Source organism: Suncus etruscus, chromosome 6 (assembly GCF_024139225.1).
Source record: "Suncus etruscus isolate mSunEtr1 chromosome 6, mSunEtr1.pri.cur, whole genome shotgun sequence".
NCBI classification, from domain to species: domain Eukaryota; kingdom Metazoa; phylum Chordata; class Mammalia; order Eulipotyphla; family Soricidae; genus Suncus; species Suncus etruscus.
Genome location: NC_064853.1, coordinates 102,693,204 through 102,713,018, shown reverse-complemented (window position 1 = coordinate 102,713,018; position 19,815 = coordinate 102,693,204). Strand labels below are relative to the sequence as shown.

Sequence of the window (19,815 nt, the reverse complement as noted above, 5' to 3'; positions counted from 1 at the left end):
ATCCAAGATACCTCTCACAGGACATCTGTCATGCTCCTCCCGCTCATGCTTGGCCTAAGTTTGGTCAGAGAGAAAACCTCTCATGCTTGTGTTCAGAACAGGAAGATGCTGTGCAATCGCAAAGGCTGATATGTTCCTTTGGCTGCCCTGTCAAAACCATGCAGACTTCGTGCCCACCCAGGGACGCCAAAAAAAAAAAAAAAAAACAAAAAAAACCAGAAAAACAAAACAAAACAAAACAAAAAAAAACCATGCAGACCACCCACTCTGCTAGACTTTCTATTTATTTATTTATTTATTGGCTTTTGGGTCACATTTGCCAGGGCTCAGGGGTTAATCCTGGCTCTGCACTCAGAAATCAGCCCTGGCAGGCTTGGGGAACCATATGGGATGCCAGGATTCAAACCACTGTCTGCATGCAAGGCAAATGCCCTACCACTCTGCTATCTCTCTGGCCCTTAGACTGGTTCTCTTTCTTAGTCTGGGGGTCTTCCCTGCTTCCTCACCAGTTCTGGGAAATGAGTCAGAGGCAGCCAGCTCAGACTGGCCTTTGGTGGATGAGCTTCATGTTGACTAGGAAGAGAGAGGAGACATTCCAGAGGAAAGAGTGGCATGTGGGTAGGCCTCAAGCAACCCTCCAGGACTTGGCTGGGTCCACACAGCTCAGAGGTGGAACTGGGAGCCAGGAGAGGAAACAAAGGCAGTTGTCATCAAGAGTTCTAATTCACTCAACACTTGTAAGCACCCCTGTGCTTGGCTCAGGATGGGCAGTGAAGATCAAACTTATCAAAAGATAGGGGCATATTGGGACAGAGACTTTACCTTTTTTTCGTTTTTTTTTGGGGGGGAGGAGGGTCACATATGATGGCACCCAGGGGTTACTCCTGGCACTGTGCTCAGAAATCACCCCTGGCAGGCTCGAAGGACCATAGGGGATGCCGGGATTTGAACCACTGTCGGTCCTGGGTCAGCTGCATCAAGGCAAACACCCCACCGCTGTGCTATCTCTCTGGTCACAAGACTTTACCTTTTCTAAAAATCCCTGTCCCTTCAGAGCCTGTCACAGTGCTGGCCCTCACTATGCCTTATAACCTAGATGCAGAAATGAAGAGGCACATGGTCTGAACCCAGAGTTCTGTTGGCATAAAAAGCCTGCTTTGCTGGGGCAGAGAAACACCTCAGGGAGGGGAGCACCAGAGGAGGAGTATCTGCTTTGACATTTAGGTAGATCACTATGGCTTTTAGGATGAATGCTGGGATCAACTCTGACTGATATTAGGTGGGGTGTTTTTGTTTTTGTTTGTTTGCTGCTAATGCTGTAACAGGCTGTAAGGATTTTCCACGGAACATTATGTTAAGCAAGCAAAGACTACCCAGGAGAGACTGGGCAGGGCCTGCTGGAATGGAGAACAAGGTCAGATTGATGCAAGAGTCAAAGCGGCCCTGGGAAATGCCACAGGATTGCCCAACCCACCTGGAATATAAGCCTTTGGACTCGAATGAGACATTAGTCTGAGGACAGTTTGTGACATCTAACTGCCTCAGCATCGAAAGTGGATAGACAGGCCCTCAACTCAGCATAGAAGAGAATGTGTCCTGGTCACAGTCAGGTGGCAAGAAGCCTGATTATGGTACAGCAGGTAGGGCACTTAATTGAGGCAGGATCAACCACTGAGTACCTTGGGGTATGGCCCCCTTTTATTGCTTCTACTATTCTCTTTCTCTGGCCTTTTCTCAGGCTGACATCTTGCTCTTGCTCTAACCTTGGCCTGCCCCCACTTCCTCTCCCTCAATTAAACCCTGCTTCTAACCCTTTCTTGGTGGTGCTCAGGGGTTACTCCTGGCTCTGTGCTCAGAAATTAGGGGACCATATGGTGTGCCGGGGAAGAATCCACGTACGTCATGGGTCTGCCACGTGCAAGGCAAATGCCCTGCTGCTGTGCTATCTCTCCCGCCCTCTAGTTGAAGTTTTGATTGACCTCCCTCTCTAAAATATCACCCCCTCAGCAAAAGATACACACACCCTCCCATATACATGCCCTCCAGAACACATGCTCCCTCTAAAAAACACCCCTTTCTCAACACACACACCCCTCCTTGCAGATGTCCTGGGAGAGGCTTGTCTGGAAAGGACCTCCTGCCTGGAGCCTACAATCAGTGGGGAATAAAGCCTTCCCCCTTCCTGGGACAACTAGTGAGCCTGGGCTGGCTTGTTCAATTCTGGCCAGTTTAAGAATCAAGGCACAGACCTGGGGAAAGAGCTCAAAGGGCTGAATGCATGCTCTGCATCAGGGAACTCTGGGTTCGATCCACTTTTGTGGCACTGAGCCACAAAAGTCTAAGTACTGCCAAATGTGACCCAAAAAGCAAACAAGAAAAACAAGCCACAGGAACCTGGGACAAAGTATGGGGAGGTTAATGCTGAGAGTACTCTGGAACTGTGGCTGCTCCCTACCTTCACCTCACCCTATTTCTTTCCCCTCTGTGCAGTTTCTCACTATGCCAAGACACCATTTAGTTGTGTGTGTGTGTGTGTGTGTGTGTGTGTGTGTGTGTGTTTTAATTAAAATACTGTTTTACCCAGTGGAATGCAGCAGCAATCCTGGTACAGGGTGGCATAACAAAACAGCCACATTTACATTTTAAATATTTATGATAACTTAAACATACAGATACACATCACGGTCTGATGTAATGACAATCGGACCTGGACAAGGCCCCGTTATGTGGGGCAGGGTATAAAATGAAAAACTTGGACAGTTGGAAGGGGCCCTCGGGTAGTGATCAGAGCAGCGCCAGCCAGATCTGCAGGGGACTGGAGACAAAGTATCTTCAAGATGTTGCTTGCTTCTTATCTATCCACCCTTTATGTCTCTTGAAGCTGTGTAGGCCTACACAGCCAGAGGGGGCCGGTGAATTTCCATCTCTCAAAAACCCTGAGCAGCAGCGACCCCAGACTCCAGGAGGAAATCTCTTTCTGTCCAGGATGGTGGCTACAAATTGGCATCCCTGAGTGGGCACCTGTCTCCACCTGGCAGCCGAGCCTCACTGGTCCTTGCGAGCCTTGCAGCACCTGAACCTGGCAATCTTGGGACTCTGCAGCTAATGACAGCCTTGTAGATAACTGCAATAATGGCGGCGGGACTCTGCAAATGGCGCCTGAAAGGGAAAAGACATTAGCCAAAGAGAAAAGGACAGAGAAAGCGAGATTCATTATATAGAGAAAAAAGATTTAGACAGAGAATGAAAAAGACAGAGAAAATGAGCAAGAGACTTAGAGTGAAAAAGACAAAGTTTTAGAGAGAAGATTTGCCCTTTAGACAGATTGAAATAAAAAGTTCAAAAATCTGATAACCCCACAACTGTCCCTTATCAGCAGCAAAAGGCTAGAAAGCATTCATCACCCCATTCCCCAAAGGATTGGAGTTTTTCACTTTCAGTTAGGCATAGGTTTAATAAAGTTACAAAGTTACTGTTTGTTTCTCAAACATCGTTTCATTTCTTCCCTATACCTGTCTCTCAGCTTTGGAGCTTTTTTTTAAATTAACTGTCAGGAGAAATGCAGCTAACAACCACCAAGGCTGTTTTGCAGACCATCACCTGACTGAACTCCACTGACTTGAGGCTAACTCTACACATAATTAAAAAAAAAAATAAACATAAAAGGGGAAATTGTTGATGTAAAGTAACTCACTCTCCCTCTCAGTTCCAGACGGTTGCTACAAGTCTTTGGCAGAAAACATTCACAGCACAAAAAAAAATACTTTAGAAAGAAATACCAAACATGAATCCAAAATATATTACGTATTTTTTTCCTTTCATGATTTTTTTGTCTTTTTTTCTTCACTTTTTCTTTTTTTGCTTTGTAAACAATGCACATGAACCAAATGGATATTTCAACTTTTAAGTGGGGGTAAAGAGGGTTTAAAAAAATATGCAATTGGCCAGCAAATGCAAATGCTTAAAAAGGAAAACTTGAAGGAACCACAGAATAAAATAACACAAACAGAACCTAAGAACAGTAAAGGAAAAACAACAACAACAACACACAAAGATTCAAGATCTACAAACAGTCAAGACACATGCTTAAAAACCCACCACTCGCTCCCAGGCTGAGTGGGGGTCTCGTTAAAGTCAGTCATCAATGGGCAAGGTACCCTGGGGCACCTCCTGGCTGGAAGCTTCAGTTCTCACCAACTGCACCCTTGTCCATGCCTCCAGGTGAGAACAGAGACTGAAGACTCAGTGACTTCTGCAGTTTTCTTCTAAAGAACTGATGCCCAAGTCCACCAGGCAGGTGTCCGTTGGGAGGCGAAGGGGTCGGGGCTCATTTCACTTGGCTCAGGGCTCATAAACAAACCAACAGGATGTCCAGGAACAGGAGTTGATGCTATTTCAAGAGGGTGGTGATGGGGTGTGGGTGCCCCCTGGGCACTAAACAGGACTTGAGACCCAGTCTCCTCTGCATCCATCAGCATCCAAACCAGGGAGCACCAAATGGGAGGCTGGAAGCATCCTCAGGCCAGAGTTGCTGACCCAGGAGCAGAGAGCTAAGAGGAGCCCCAGCTGGCTCGCCTCCCAACGCACAAGCCCATCTACAGATGGCAGCCAAGTCCCAGGGGTAGGGAGTCCGTTCCTCTCCCCACCACTAAGAAGCAAGCCTATGGCTCTCTGCTGGAGTCCCCAATAGTCCTCGAAAGACCCAGCAGAGAGGCAGTGATGGACCACAGCAATGAGGTGGGCTTGGGCAGAGGTTCACAACTAGAGCTGACTTGGCTTTCCAAATTTTCCTCATGTCCATGGGTGATCATCCTCAGAAATCAACCCCTAGCAACCTACTGCTTCCCTCTCTTTGCCTGAATATTCAACCAACAGGGGTGCAACTGAGGCACAGCTTCTTTCTGAACTTTCTGTAGATGTAACCTAGCAGCAAACCTCCGGCTATAGGGGAGGGTGACACAGGCGGAGAGCAAGGTCTTCTGGGGTTCGGGTTTCTCGTTGCTTCCTGCATCCTGCCTGAACTCCTGGGACCCAATGAGTCAAAAGGAGTGAGGACTGTAGGGATGCAGCAGCTGAAGGGGTTGCTGGAGTGGCCATAAGTGCCACAGGCAGAGGACATCAGGGCCTGGTGGCCGGTCTCCGGAGAACCACTTCCTTTATATCAATATCTCCACCATGTCCGCCAAGTCCTGCACGCGAGATGGAGCTACGGAATCTGTGGATATGAAAGGCAGGCCATAAGTGTCAGCAGACTGCTCTATGGGAGTCTGGCCTAGTCCCTACAGATCAGGACTTCTTTCATCAGCTGCAGGGTCAGTCCCCAGACTCAGGTTCCTCAAATCACTGAACCTGGCTAGCTCAATGCCTGCTTTGGCCCCCACCCCCACCCCTTGTGGGGTGTGCAAGCTGCTGTTTGTTTGGCCCTGGGAGCTGGTTAGAGGTCCTGCAGGGTGGAGAGAGGAGGGAGGAGGGCTGCCGCATTCCTCACATGCCTGCGGTTTGGGGAGATGAGCAGCGCAAGGAAATACGCAGAAGAGAAAAGAAGCAAAAGGGAACAGAAAGAGAATCTGGGAATGGCATCTCAAATCTCTCTTTCCCGGACTCCCTCTTAAATGGGAGGCCTTGGGGTGCGTGATGCTGCCAGGAAAGCCCCCAAGCTTAGCTCTCATTTTCACAGGCAAAGAGTCATATGAGGAGGGCAGAGCAGAAGAGAGAAGGGCCGGGGCCAGCCTGACTTCCTCTGCGCCTCTGGCCAGCTCTGTGCTCCTGGGGTGTGCAGGGTCCTAGGATTGGTTGCTGGGGGTGGGGGGCAGAAGGGCTGGGTTCCCACCCCAGCTGTGCAGATGCCCAGGGGATGGGAACTTACCCAGAGAGGATGTCCGCTGGCTCCTGCTGCAGCCCAGAAGACTGTCAGGCTCTGTCCCCAGGCCAGTGGTGGCACTGTCCAGGGATGCATCAGTCTGGGTACTTCCGTCTCTGCTCCCATGCTTGGCGTGAGTAGGGAGGGGAGCTACAGCCCCTGGCTCTTCTGCTGGAAAAAGGCTTATGGTGACTGTCTTGTCACAGATGCAAACCCCCACAGGGAACACCCCAAGTAAAGTGCTACTTGTGTGAGGGGCAGGTAGTAGGAGTTGCTCTCGATTTTTAAGACAAAACACTCCTGTTTTCTTTTTATTTATTTATTTTTTATTTTGGGGGCCATATCTGATGATACTCAGGGCTTATTCCTGGCAGGGCTCAGGGGGCCATAAACAGCACATGATGCAAGTGCTAAGTCCCTGCACTAACTTTTGGGCATAACTATGACTGGGAGTGGGTTCTAGACGTTTTTGTGGTAGAGCTCTTCTCTGCGGATTACATCTGAAAACTGACAGGGACGCTAGAGGTTCTGAGCTTAGGAGTGAAAAGGGCCTGAGACAAACATGCTTTCCTTAGATGAAAGCAAATGTCGGGACTGAAACCAGAAAAGGGAGAAAGGGTCATGGCCTAGGTGGGACAGCTGTGGGCAACAGGATCCTGAAGCAGTGGCTCTGAGGAGCAGTGCCACCATCTCCCTCACCTGCAGCCAGCCGGGGCAGGGGATCCACTTGCTGTTCTGCAGAGGAGAGTCCATGCCAGGCTTGAGGGCCTGCTGCTGTGGTTGCAAACAAGGACGGTACCGACTTGGCAGGCCTCAGGGAGCCCTGTATGGCTCTTCCAGGGTCTTTCCTGGACCGCTGCTGAAGGACCTTGATCACAGCATCTTTCTCCAGGATCTGGGCGTGAAGCACCTTCAACCTGCGGGCAAGAGGCCATGCCACATGTCAGCCACAGGTGCCAGTAAAACTAAGGGCAAGTGCCTATGTGGAGGGGGGGGCTTCAGGAACACCAGGGCAGCTCTGAACAAGGGAGGTGATGGGCTGTGTGTGTGTGTGTGTGTGTGTGTGTGTGTGGCCTGTGTTTACTTTTATTAGTCTGGCAGCCAGGCAGGCTGACATGGTTGGAGATACCTGCTGGTCACACTGCACCCTGTCATAAACCTTGAGAGGCAGGGACCCTGCAATGGTCTCAGCAAGCCAGATGGCATAACCCTCCCCTTCTCCTGTCCCTCATCCTTTATTTCTTCCTCCCCACCCATTCTCTTTCTGTTTTAGGGCCAGACCCACTTATGCTCAGAGCTTACTCCCTGTTCTGCAAACAGGGATCATTCTTGGTGGGTTGGGAGACCATATGTAGTACAAGGATCAAACCCACTCTATATTGCCCGCTTAATGGCTGTGCTTTTGAGTATAAAAGTTCTGACCAAGACTAGAAGAGCCACCAGGATGGCTTTTGGAGGGAAGATCCTAGTTTCCCTAAGCCGTGCCATTCCTTCTGAGGTGGACCATGTGTGGCCCTGTCAGAGGGCCTATTTCCTCATTCACTTGGGGCTGAACGGGGCCAGCAGAGGCCCAGAGCCCTAGCCAGCAGCCTCATTCCCATGACGGAGCAGAACTGCTTCTTAGGGGAAAGAGCTGGCCAGGGACGTGTGGTGAGCCATGTGTGACCTCTTACCAGAGTAAAACCTGGCAGGCACCGTGCACTGCCACCCCCCACCCCAGCCCAGGCCTGTGTGCTGTACCTGCTTTCCATCTCTTGCTGCCGATGGCCGCCGGCTAGCAGGCCCTCATTGAAGCTGCTACTGGGCGAGGGCTGGGGTGAGTGTCGGATGAGGGTGGTGTCACGCTGGGCTGCGGCAGTGGCAGCGGCGTCCATGGCAAACTGCCTCATGGCATGTTCTTCCAGATACTTCTGTTCCCACTTGGTCATGTCAGCTTCTAGAGCCAGAATCTGCTCCTCCTTCTCTCGCAGCTGCTCTGACAGCCTCAGGGCGCTGAGCTCCTGGGATCCTCCACTGCCACCACTCAGGGAGCCTGCCTGTCTCTGCAGAGCAAGGTTTGGTCAGAGGTGAAGGTAGGGTTGTGACCACCTCTATCCTGATCTTGTCTCCACACCTCTATACTAATCCTGCAATCAAGAGTGCAGCAGAGGGGCCGGAGTGATAGTACAGCGATAGGATAGGGCATTTGCCTTGCATGTTACTGACCCAGGAGGGACCCAGGCTCGATTCCCGAATGCAGAGCTAGGAGCATTCCTGAAAGCCTCTAGGTGTAGCCCAAACACACACACACACACACACACACACACACACACACACACACACACACACACACAACAAAATAACAAAAACAAGAGTGCAGGAAAGAGGGCTGGAGAGAGCACAGTGGGCAGGACGCCTTACGTGGTTAACTCAGACTTGATCTCCAGTATACCATAAGGTTACCTGAGTGATCCTTTAGTGCAGCTAGAGGAGAAAGCCCTAAGCATTGCCAGATTTGTGTCCCTTGCAAAAAAAAAATGTGCAGAAAAAGACAAAATCTACTTTGTAGAGGGGACCACAGAAGCTTCCAAAATGGGAAAGGGGTGCTAGTATCAACTACACCTGGAAAACCGGTGTGAACTCAGAAGAGGTTTGGAGTGTTGAGCACCTGATCTGGTTGGTAAGCCCCAGAGTCACTCACACTAGTCCAAAAACCAAGAAAAAGACGAAGGATCTGGGCTGGAGAGATAGCATGGAGGTAGGGTGTTTGCCTTGCATGCAGAAGGACAGTGGTTCGAAGCATCCCATATGGTCCCCGAGCCTGCCAGGAGCGATTTCTGAGCATAGAGCCAGGAATAATCCCTGAGTGATGCTGAGTGTGACCCAAAACCCAAAAACAAACAAAAATAAAAACAACAAAAACAAAACAAAAACCAACAAACAACAAAAAAGCAGGATCTGAGGAACGGATTCTGGCAGTTAAGGGCACATCTAAGATCTGACTGGTAATTCCATCAAGGGTCCTAATCTGTTCTCTCTAAAGACCTTGGCCACGATTGGAAAAATGTGCCCCTGCAAAAGATCAAGAGCACCCCAAATCTTGCCAGTCTCTCCACCACCACTGCTCACCTGCTGCGCGCGCAGAGCCTTGAGTTCCTGCTCCAGACGAGTGCGCAGCCGCAGCTCCAGCTGTTCCCGTTTCTCGCAGGCGGCTTGCAGCTGCCCCAGTGCCTGCTGCAGACGCTCCACTTTCTCCACATACGCTTGCTTCTTTCTAAGCTCCTCCTCTGCGCGCGCTGCGCGGCCCTGTGCATTGCTCAGAGCCTGCTCCAACAGCTCTGCCCGCCTCCGCTGGTCCTCGATGGCTCCACGCAGCAGGGCTGTTTCCCGCTCTAGTTTCTCCTGCTCCTGCTGCTGCTCGTAGCCTGTGGGCATAGGAGGGGATTTGCTCAGGGTTTGCTGCCATCACCACAGCTCCAAGTTGCACCCCTGGATCCAGTGAGCAGCGGGGAGTGCATCTTCCAGCAACCCCATGCATCAGATCCCATCCTCAGCAAAAGACTGAGACACAAGGTCAAGCCTATTCTCTGGGCTTACGGGACTTGCCACCGGGTATCGCGGCCTTCAAAACGAGCCAGTCAGAAACTATAGTGCTCACTTAGAGATGTGCAAACAGAGAGCAGAGGGTGACCTGGTCACTGCCAAGTGGGAGAATGGAGGGACAAGGACTAGGCCACTATTTGCTGCATCAGCCAGGCATGTCCCATTGCACAGGCCTCTCCATAAACAGCCCTTCAGGGAGAACATGTGACCCCTGCCTCCCACCTGGCTTTCAGAGGGTGCTGCTAAGATGGAATCCAAGCCAGTACAACTGTATGGGGCAGGAGACCTCTCACTGTGTTCTGAGGCTCCTACAATGGTTATAGGGTTCATGCTACAGATGCAGGGTGCCCACAACTCAGTGTCACCCTTCCTTCCATGGTCTGGAGAAATCACCAAGATACATGGGCCTTGTGTGGCCTGAACTAGATTCATTAGCCTCCAGCTGGCATTCTAGGCTGAAATCTCCTTTCCCAGACCCTGAGCCTTGGGAGGCCTCAGCTAAATCCCAAAAACGAAGCTAAAAGCTGGGGCTGGAGTGATAGCACAGCGGTAGGGCATTTGCCTTGCATGCTGCCAACCCAGGATGGACCCAGTTCGATTCCCAGTATCCCATAAGGTCCCCTGAGCCTGCCAGGAGTGATTATTGAGCATGGAGCCAGGAGTAACCCTTGTGCCACTAGGTATGGGCCCTAAAACGAAAAAAAATGAAGAAGCTGAAAGGGGCTGCAGCAGTGCCTGCTAGGCAGTGAAATTTCCTAGAGGGGATGGTTCATAACAGGATAGTTGCCACTGGGCTCACAGGTCTTCTGTGTACAGGCAGGAAGCAAAGTTTTAAACAGCATTTCACTAATGAATGGGCACAGAAGGTAGAGAGCCCAACTCTGGACTTGCAGAGGGCAGAGTTGGGAGCAGGGAGGCAGAGGGAGGATTCACTGTCTCAGGCCCAAAGGAGAGCAGGGACCAGTCCCAGGCAGGTCTGGCTCACTCTGAGATTTAGAAGGCGGGTCATGGCTGGCCTCATTCTTAGAAGTGGAGGGCAAAGGTCTCAATCACATTGGAATGGGGCCATTCACGGCACTGGCTTCACAGTCCCTGAGAGGGTGGAGGGGCCACAGGGAGGCGTGTAGGGGGTTGGGGCCTACTCAAGGCAGGCCTCCTCCCATGTGGGCTCAGAATCTGCAAGGAGCCTGTGTGTCCTTACAGTCTTTTTTTTTTTTTTTTTTTTTTTTTTTTTTTTTTGTGGTTTTCGGGTCACACCCGGCAGTGCTCAGGGTTTTTTCCTGGCTCCGTGCTCAGAAATTGCTCCTGGCAGGCACGGGGGACCATATGGGACGCCGGGATTCGAACCGATGACCTTCTGCATGAAAGGTAAACACCTTACCTCTATTCTATCTCTCCGGCCCGTGTCCTTACAGTCTTATGGCCCGTCTTAGGGCCTAGGAACCAAGGGGGACAGTGGGTGCTGAGCTTACCCCAGGGGCCAGAGCTGAAGCTCAGGAAGGCTTCCCTGGCAGGAAAGGCAGAAGGATCACTTTCCCAAGGCTGACTGGCCCAGGAAGGGGGGAATGTAGACCTAAACCTTCCCCTGAAAGCTGTTCCCCCGTGGCAAAAGTAGTTTGAGTTTCCTCAGCACTTAGGGGAACTGGGACCCAGCTTTCTGCTTCTACCAGTATTGGCCATACACAGCCAACAGGATAAAATGAAGGCATGTTGGCAGAGGAGCCGTAATACATCAGGTTGGCTGTTCACTTTGTATGCAGCTGACCTGCGTTTAGTTCTCAGCATCCCGTGTGGTTCTCTGGGCATTGCCAGGAGTAATTCCCTAGTGTAGAGCCAGGAAAATAACACTGAATACTGAAGGGTATGGCCCCCAAACCAAACCAAACCAAACCAAAACAAAACAAAACAAAAAACCCCAGGGGCAGACCAGGAGAGGTAGTTAGGGCCACCTAGCTGGGGTAGAATGTAGGGAGAAGAGGAGGATCAGGTAAGACTCAGCCCCTCGCCCCAGCAGGTCTCAGTCTCCTTTGGTCCTCAGAATCTCTTCGCCACTCCTCACCCCTACTCCCCAAATGGGCCTGTGCTTATGGGGCATACCTAGCTCATGAAGCAAATAATGGTTCCTCCTCATTCCGCAACCCCCAAAGAAGGGCTCTAGGCCTGTATGAGGGAGTAGTGGGGTGGAGGACAAGCCCAAAGGGAACAGCCAGGCAGCTCAGGAATGTCAGGCATCCAGGTCAGCAGCTGGCTGCTGAGATTAATGGACACAGCCAAGAACTACCCAGCAGCTCACTCCTGGGGAGCGGAACACCTCCCCTCCCCTGCTGCTCTCAGAAACGCTCCCAGCAATTTCCTTTTTCTGGAAGTCAGGGCCCAGTTAGCCTCTCTTACAAGATCCCACCCTCATTCTTCACCTCAGGACTATTGCTGCTCCTTTCTCTTAACCCCTGTCCCAGATCCCACCTCACTGCCATTTGGTCTCCTTCCTGCCCACAACTCTACAGAAAACTTCCCAACTCCCAACCCCCACTCAGGGCTCCCAGTGCCCCTGCAGGAAGCAAGAGACTGGGAGGAAGCGGGAACTTAGGTCTCAGACTGCTGCTCCATAGACACACCTTGGAGTTCTTCCTCACAGCACTGGGCATCCAGTTCACTTTGCAGCCCTACCCCCGTGATGGCCCTGGAGGTTCCGTCTACCTGTATATATGCTTTCGTCTATACTGTCTACCCTTACCTGGGCCATGCTACCAAGCCTCTCCTGGAAATTCTCTGCTCCACCTCTTCCCAGGCCACTGAAACACTCTGCTCCCTCAGTCTGTACTTAGATCCCCACCTCTTGCCTCAGTACTATGTATTCCATTCCACACTGCCCAGTAATCCCTGGAGGGCCTGGTTTTGCTGAGGGATGAGCGATGCCTCAATGAACCGGCCCACAGTGGACACTAATCCTCAGGCCCAAGGGTTGGGCTGCAGGAATTATTCTCAGCTGTCTCCACCAGGATCCCATGTTCAGCCTTCACAGGGCACCCAACATCCTGCTGCCTGAAGCTCCCAGGGAAACAGCCTCTTCCTTGTTCCCCAGCCTCCAGAATCTACCACCTTCCACAGCCTGCAGTGCCTGTGATAGCTGGTATTACACTGAGAGCATGGCCGGTGCTGACTCCCCATCCCTGCAGCTACTTGCTGTCCTTCCCCCAGCACACAGAAAACCAGACCTCAATTTTCATAGCTGCCCCTGCCCAGTCTGGTCCTGGACCAACACCCTGGGCACTCAGAAGAGTCCAGAAGGGCTGCATAAATCTGTTGCCACAGCCAGGCCTCCCAAAGACCCCAGGATTCCCAGAGACCCCCACTCACTCTGAGCCAGCAGCTTGGCCACCATCTCCTGACTGCCCACTTGGGCCTCCTGTGTCTTGCTTGCCAGCCGACGGTTAACAGACTCCAATCTCTCTGTTTCACACAAAGAAAAGCAAGTTTAAGGTGGCTGCCTCTTGCGGGTATCCCCTGGGGTCCTATGTGAGGGGATATGTTTTCTGAGCTGGGATGGACACACAGAAAAACCCCCTAGACAAGGTAGCTCACACCAAATGAGAAATCCCAATGGGTCTGGGTCACAACAGTGAAAGGTCTGAGGGCTAGAGCCCAGCGACCAGCTTCTCCACCCAGGGCCACCCAAGGAATCTCAGCTGCTCTCTCTGAGTCTATCTGGAAGCCAGAGACTGGACACTACCCGGGAACAGAGGCAGCCAGGCTCTTACCTCTAAGATCCCGGTTGAAATCCTGCAGCCGCCTCATCTCATTGTCCATTTTACTCCGCATGGTCTTCTCCAGGGCTTCCCGTTTGGAGGAGGCCCTTGTCAGACTCTCGTGGGCCTCAGAAAGCCGCTGGATTTCACCTTCCAGCTGCAAGAAACAAAGCAATGCTGAAGCTTGGAAGCTTTAGCGGAAGAAGGCCCTTTACAGACAAACCCAGAGAACAAAAAAGGGGGGCAGGACCTGAGCAACAGTACAGTGGGTAGGGAGTTTGTTTTGCACACAATCAACCCAGGTATAATCCCTAACATCCTATGTTTGCCTGAGCACTGCCAGGACTGATTCCTGAGTTCAGAGCCAGGAGAAACCCCTGAGCATCACTGAAAAACCAAAACAAAATCAAAAAAACTTCGGGGTCCTTGTGAGTTGACAGAAGCTCAGAGTCTCTGAAGGCAAAAGGATTGCTGCACATTGGGCCAGGGAATTTGGAAGCAGCTCTTCACCCAAGACCCAGCAAAAAGCAGCCCATGCTCTAAGCGACAATAGAGGCTGCCTGCTAACACTGAAAATGTGCAAATCTCTCAGCACAGAGCACAGACCCTGGCCCAAGCTACCCCTCCTGGAGTGGGCATGCCATAGCCATCTGTCAGCAGGGCCTGGCCCGGGGCCTTGCCCGACTGTGGGCTGCTTCCACACGTGCTCTGAGCTGGCTCAGCATGCCAACAAGTTCTAGCTGTTTTCCAAGAGGAGGGGCTCTTAGCTGGGCCAGGTCTGGCTGAGAACAGACGGGCTGTTGTGTGGGGGACACAAAGCGCTCTCTATGGGAGGTGTCCTCCAGAAGTGGGGGGGTGCAGTGCTGGGGTGCGAGTGTGCAGAGAGTTGGTGAATGAGCCCTTTCTAATCCCTACTGCCTGCAACTGCTCATGTGCCAACCTGCAGGCTGCCCAGCTGCTCCCTGCTACCTCTGGGGAGAGGGCAAGCAGGAGGGTAGTGGGGGGGGGGGGCCCGGGAGGACAGATGAGAAACTCAGTCACACATGGGCTTTGGAGTGCTCGGCCCCTATCACCTGCCTACTCTCCACGCACTCCCCCAGACTACCTTCTCGATGCGGCCAGCCTTCTCAGCTGAGCTCGCCAGCTCTCTCTGTAGCCTCTCGTTGTCTCTCTGCAGCCTGGCATTCTCCCTTAATAAAGACTCCATCTGCGCCTGGGTGCTAGCTGGCCCCTCCACCCCAGGGGGGCTGAAGGATCCGAGGGGTCCGTGGCTTCGAGCAGCTGGGTGTGGGGGTGGAAGGTGTTCCTGGGGCTGCTGTAGGTACTGGTACTGCTGCTGCTGCTGGAGGAACACAGGAGGTACCTGGGCCTGCAGGATCCTGGGGGACAGAAGAGAAGGTGCTCAGGTTTGTCCACCCCAATGCAAGCTGAATTTCCAGCTCTCCTGGACATAAGATGGGCTGGCCTGGCCTCCCCAACTTTAGGCAGCAAGTAGTGTGGGGTGACCCAAGACCAGAGGGGGTTCATGACAGGGGGCTGTGCTTCCTATACCATCTCACTTTGGCCAGGACCACAAGGTTAGCTCAAGCAAGTCAAGTGTCCTAAGCCATGGAGCTCAAGCCCCACACTCCACCCCATGATCAACAGAAGGTTCTGGCTGGCTCTGAGGAGCATGGAATGGTCCCCATCTGGGTGCCTGTAGGTGGCATCAGAGCTAGACACAGGCCTGGCAGTGGGGCATACATGCATGCCCACCTCCTCACTGACACCTCTCAATGGGACTTTTAGATGATTGATCAAGGCTGGAACTGCAAGACGAGTATCGGGGTGTAGGGCCTGGGCCCCAGGATTGAAGGCATCTTAGTCCTCTCTTAGGGCAGGAGCATCCTCCCCAACACAGGGTCCCACCTTCTTTTTTTTTTTTTTTTTTTTTTTTTTTTAGGGTCCCACCTTCTATCTCTTCTGGGGTACTGTAGCTTACTATGTTTAAAGACTAAGTATGACCCTCAACACTGGGTATACTGGGCTTAGGGAGAAGGGGCCCTCTTGTACTATTATTAGTAGCTAGCACTGGGTTAGGGCGAGGAAGTAGGACTCGACGCAAGAGGGCCTCTCAGGGTTTTGTCAGGTCCTTAGACCCCACATGTAAGAATAGTCTTAGTCTCAGCAAGTATTTCCCAAGTCTCAAAGACCTCAAGAAGTTCAAACTACTGGTGGGCTTCTCTCCTGGACACTCAGGTCTCCCTCACCATCAGGCGTGGAGCCACTTTTTCTTGCTAAGGGCTGCTTCAGGACACCACCAGATGCATTTCTCTTCCTGTCTGAGGTGGGGCCTCTCCAGGTTGAGCTGAGCAAAGAGCTCTTGGAATGTACAGACTCTCCACGCATAGTTCAGGGGGGTCCTTCATGAACTTGGATCCCCTGCCCTGGACCAGGCAGACACAACTGGAATTCTTTGGGGATGACCTAGCCTGGAGAAATAATAGACTCCTTTCCCTCACACTTGCTCAGTTTGGGGCCCCCCTCTCCTTTGTGTTCTGCAAACAGCCGACTTCCTTTCCCCGACATTATCTTTTCCTGACAGGGCTCACTAAGGCTGCTCCCAAAGAAGAAACCTCAACTCAGCTTCCGAAACACTCTCCAGCCAAGCCCTGAGCGGGGAGATAAGGTGGGGACTGGGGGTGGAGACAGGCCACTGTGGCGTCACTCATCTCTCGAGAGCATGGACAGGCATCTTTCCCAGGACAGGCCCAATGGTGGGAAAGTGGGTGAGTAACGGGCGGCTCAGTAGGCGTGAAGAGAACCAGACTTTGACCTTGAGCCACCAAAGGAAAGGTGTCTGCAATCCTCAGGCTCTCTGGGGGCTGAGGGTGAAAGGGCCATCATAGATGTGGGTCTACTTCTGTGCGAAAGGAATATGCTGCACCAAGGAGAGGCTGGGCAGATCTACCTTCTGGGAACCCCTACTTCTATATTCGTGGAGCTTCCTACTCCCACCTCTGGCCTCTGTGTGTCCATTCCTACCCCGCAGAATCCAGGCTGGCAGTCCAGGGAAAGAGATCTTTCACCTTGTGCCTTTTATCTCATATTCAGAACCAAACTCCAAATGTCAGCCAGATCATAAACCTTTCCTAAACCTCCAAAGGGATTTGCCTGAATCCAGGTCGAGGCCCAACAGGCTCCAGACACCTGGGGTTCAAGGAAAAAGTAAGAAGGGAACAAATAGGGAGACACCTCTGAGGAGCTACCTGCTCTTTCCTCCCAAAAAGCAAATGGTGCTTTTACTCTTAAATCTCTCCAGGGAAGGAATGGGGCCAGAGCAGTGGCACTAGAAGTAAGGTGTCTGCCTTGCGAGCGCTAGCCAAGAACAGACCGCTGTTCAATTCCCCCGGCATCTCATAATGTCCCCCCAAGCCAGGAGCAATTTCTGAGTGCAGCCAGGAGTAACCCCTGAGCATCAAACGGGTGTGGCCCAAAAAAACGGAGGAAAAAAAAATTTCCAGGGAAGGAAGCCCTCTCCACCTTCTCCCACTGAACTACAACCATCTGTCAATGATTCCCTGGCTCTGCCTTCAGGTACTTCTTCCTGAAAACCAATCTTTATTCACTTTAAAAATAGTTTTTCTGGGGCTGGACAGATAGTATAGCGGTAGGGTGTTAGCCTTGCACGTAGCCGATCCAGGATGGATGGTGGTTCTATTTCTGGCATCCCGTATAGTCCCCCCAGCCTGCCAGGAGTAACCCCTGAGCATCGCCGGGTATGACCCAAAACTCCCTCAAAAATTAAAAAATTAAAAATAAAGTCTTTCTGGGGGTGTGGTGCTTCTGGAGATGGAACTTGAGGCCTCACACTATCAAAGCAAGACACACTTGGCTCTGAGCCTCATTCCTGGGCTCCTGAAAAGCGACCTTTCACCAGGAAGCCTGAGACAGTTCAACAACTAATGGAGCCCAACTGGGACAGGAAGGGGGTGGGGTGCTGCTGAATTCTTCTGGCTACATTCCTTTCTCCTCCAGGCATAGCTCCCTACTCTGGGGAACACACAGCAGTGATTCTGTGGCCGGTAAAAGGGGATGTTGGGAGAACTGCAGGGGTGCAGCGAGGGTCTGGAAATGTGGAGAAGGCCATTACCTGACTTCAGCATGCTGGAAGTGGGGGCTGCCGCGGGTGCGGTACCGAGGGTCGGGGACAGCGGCAGCAGTCTCATGAGCCGGCACGAGTTGGTGCGGGTACTGAGGCGGAGGCCCACGGGACTCTGGGCCCTCGGCTGGGGGGACCCTGGATGGGACACCCTGTTGGTTGCGGGCCAGCTGCGGAAAACTGTGGGATGAGCTCATGTGGCCAGAGGCGCGGGCACCGTTCCGCTCCAGGGATAGCTGCAGGAGCCGTTCGCTCAAGGAGCGCACATGCCCGTGTCTCAGCTCCCGAAGGGCCTCATCTTGCCTGCTACTGCCTCCTGGGGCCCCTCGGGGATCCCGGTCCCCCACGTGTGGCTGGTGCCCTGCCTGCTGGGCTGCATAGTACTGTGAGTGGGCTTTTGCCTCCTCATAGGTGGGCAGCTCTTCGCCCTTGCTGGGTTGTGGACACAGCCGGTAGAGGGTGTTCTCTGCTAGGTGGGCTTCGCCACCCTGATGCTCCTGGCCTTGGGGCTCCTGCCTCTTGGCCTGCTGCAGCACCTGGCTGTCCTCGGGGGCCAAGATCTCCAGGGGGGCCTGAGGGCTCCCGGTGCCCCCAGCCCCGGCCCCACCCTGCAGGGCCTGCTGCTGGATGGCCAGCAGCGTGCGGGTCTCCGTCAGGTTGCCGTAGCGCAACTGCTCTTGGATGAGGCGATGCAGGACAGTCCCCGAAGAGTCTTCCAGTGTCCGCATGCTGCCTGGGTTTACAACACCAGCCTGGACACTGGCCAGACCACCTGGAAGGAGGGAAAGAAGAGCAATCAGTGGGAGCATGTGGGAAGGGGAATGGAGTGGGGTGTGGAGAAGATCCAGTCCTAGATCTGAATAGGGCCAAAGGCCACACCGCCCAGGATCCAGTGCCAAAGCCAGCACTTAAGAGATTAAGTGCGAGTTCCCTTCAAACCTCAGTTTCCCCATGAGAAAAACAAGACCAGCTTCCAGAAATTGAGAAATACAAAAGGCCATGGCTGCCAGGCACTGACAATCCTGGGCAAGGGAATGCCATTAGCATCACATCCATAGAGAGGTCCATACCCAAAGAACAATGGCAGCGAGCCACCGGCAGGGACCACAGCAGGGACACAGCCTGACCTCCTGTCTCAGCCACAGAGTGATCACCTTGGGAAAAACTGCCAGGCAGACCTCATTATGGCCAGGGACTTAGTGGTTCACGGATCCAGGGTCACTGACAGGTGATGAGGGGAGCCTCCACTAGAAACCCCAGACTTACAGTCCCCAGTACCTCCTGGGAGGGGTACTCCCGACGCCCATCACACAGCTAACTCAGACCCCCAACCCAATGACCCCTTGCAGGTGGGGAGACCTTGGCAGGCACTGCAAGATGGACAGGAGGAAGAGGAGTGAGTAAGGGATGGAAGAAGAGTTTACATTCAGTGAGTGACAGAACCCTGCAAGGAGGCCGAGGAGCTGGCCACAGAGTCAGAGGGGACAGTGCTGGGCATTCTAGCTGAGCTTCAGGAGAAGGAAGAAAGGACGGCACAGGGCTTGTAGGTTTTTAGGATCGTGTCCACCATGCCACAAGCATACAGGAGCACTCGTGCTCTTAGAAAAGCCTCTGGCAGAGCTCTAGAGACCAGCAGCAACCACTGAGCTGACTGGGGTAAATAAAGGGGCAATGCTTGGTTGCAGCGATCCTGGACCTTGCAGGGAACAACAAGGCTTGGAAGAAGGGACTCTCTTCATGGGCCTTAGGGGGTCCATGCCTAGAAGACGCCCACCTCAGGCACAAAGACTCCTCCAACACTGGCCTCTAGACTGGGCTTCAGGGGAAAAAACCCCAAACTAGCCCACAACCTCTACAGGCCCGAAGAAAGAGCAGCGGGAGGGGCGTGGCTGCTGCCAGCCAGAAGCAGCTCTTGTGCCCAGCTCTTCCAGCCTGGCAGGGCGCCCAGCGAGCAGCCATTCCCAGTCCACTCCTCGCTGCGGAGACTGTGGACTGAGTGATGGGGGAGTGGGGACACCTCCGTACTCATCTTCCTTGACACACAATCACGCCCCGGCCCCTCTCTCCCTACTACAGAGAGATACAGAGGGTGCAGAGAGATGCAAGAGTCGAGACACCAGCTACCGAACTAGAATCACTGGGAGTGGACGCTTCCTCCTTGGGGCATTCCGGCCTTAATCAAGAGTCTGGCCTTCAGGCCCAGAGACACCAGTTTGGACGATTCCAGGCCCCCTTCCCACGACGCACAGGGGTTCCTAGGAGGGTCCCAAAGAGATCCCTGCTGTGCAATCCCTAGACTTATGCCCCTTTCCACCAAGAGGTCACTCCAGTCCGGGAAGAGAACCTCCGCCTCCACTGAACCCCACTCTCGGCCCCTGCAGGACTCACGCGGCCTTTCGAGCCAAGAGCCCGGGGTCCTCTGAGCCAGGGGCCGCCCGCCTGACCCCGACTCCCCGCCGAACTCCCTGCAGCGGCAGCGGTAGCGG

The 19,815-nt window shown here is 53.0% G+C and overlaps 1 protein-coding gene across 2 annotated transcripts; it reads right to left on the bottom strand.

Moving 5' to 3' along the window:
• Positions 1-4,589: 4,589 nt before the first annotated feature.
• On the bottom strand, positions 4,590-18,067 carry AMOTL2 (angiomotin like 2). 2 transcript variants are annotated; one of them, XM_049775946.1, is made up of 9 exons: positions 17,321-18,067; positions 14,294-14,567; positions 13,201-13,345; positions 12,800-12,892; positions 8,969-9,264; positions 7,601-7,902; positions 6,560-6,777; positions 5,867-6,031; positions 4,590-5,215 (listed from the first exon to the last, which is right to left on the bottom strand). In XM_049775946.1, exons 1-9 carry the CDS (start codon positions 18,055-18,057, stop codon positions 5,157-5,159), a joined length of 2,289 nt encoding a protein of 762 aa, XP_049631903.1. In that variant the 5' UTR covers positions 18,058-18,067; the 3' UTR covers positions 4,590-5,156. The 2 variants fall into 2 exon arrangements, with proteins under 2 accessions (XP_049631903.1, XP_049631904.1); XM_049775947.1 differs by having other exon boundaries at positions 5,867-6,028.
• Between the last annotated feature and the right edge of the window lie 1,748 nt (positions 18,068-19,815).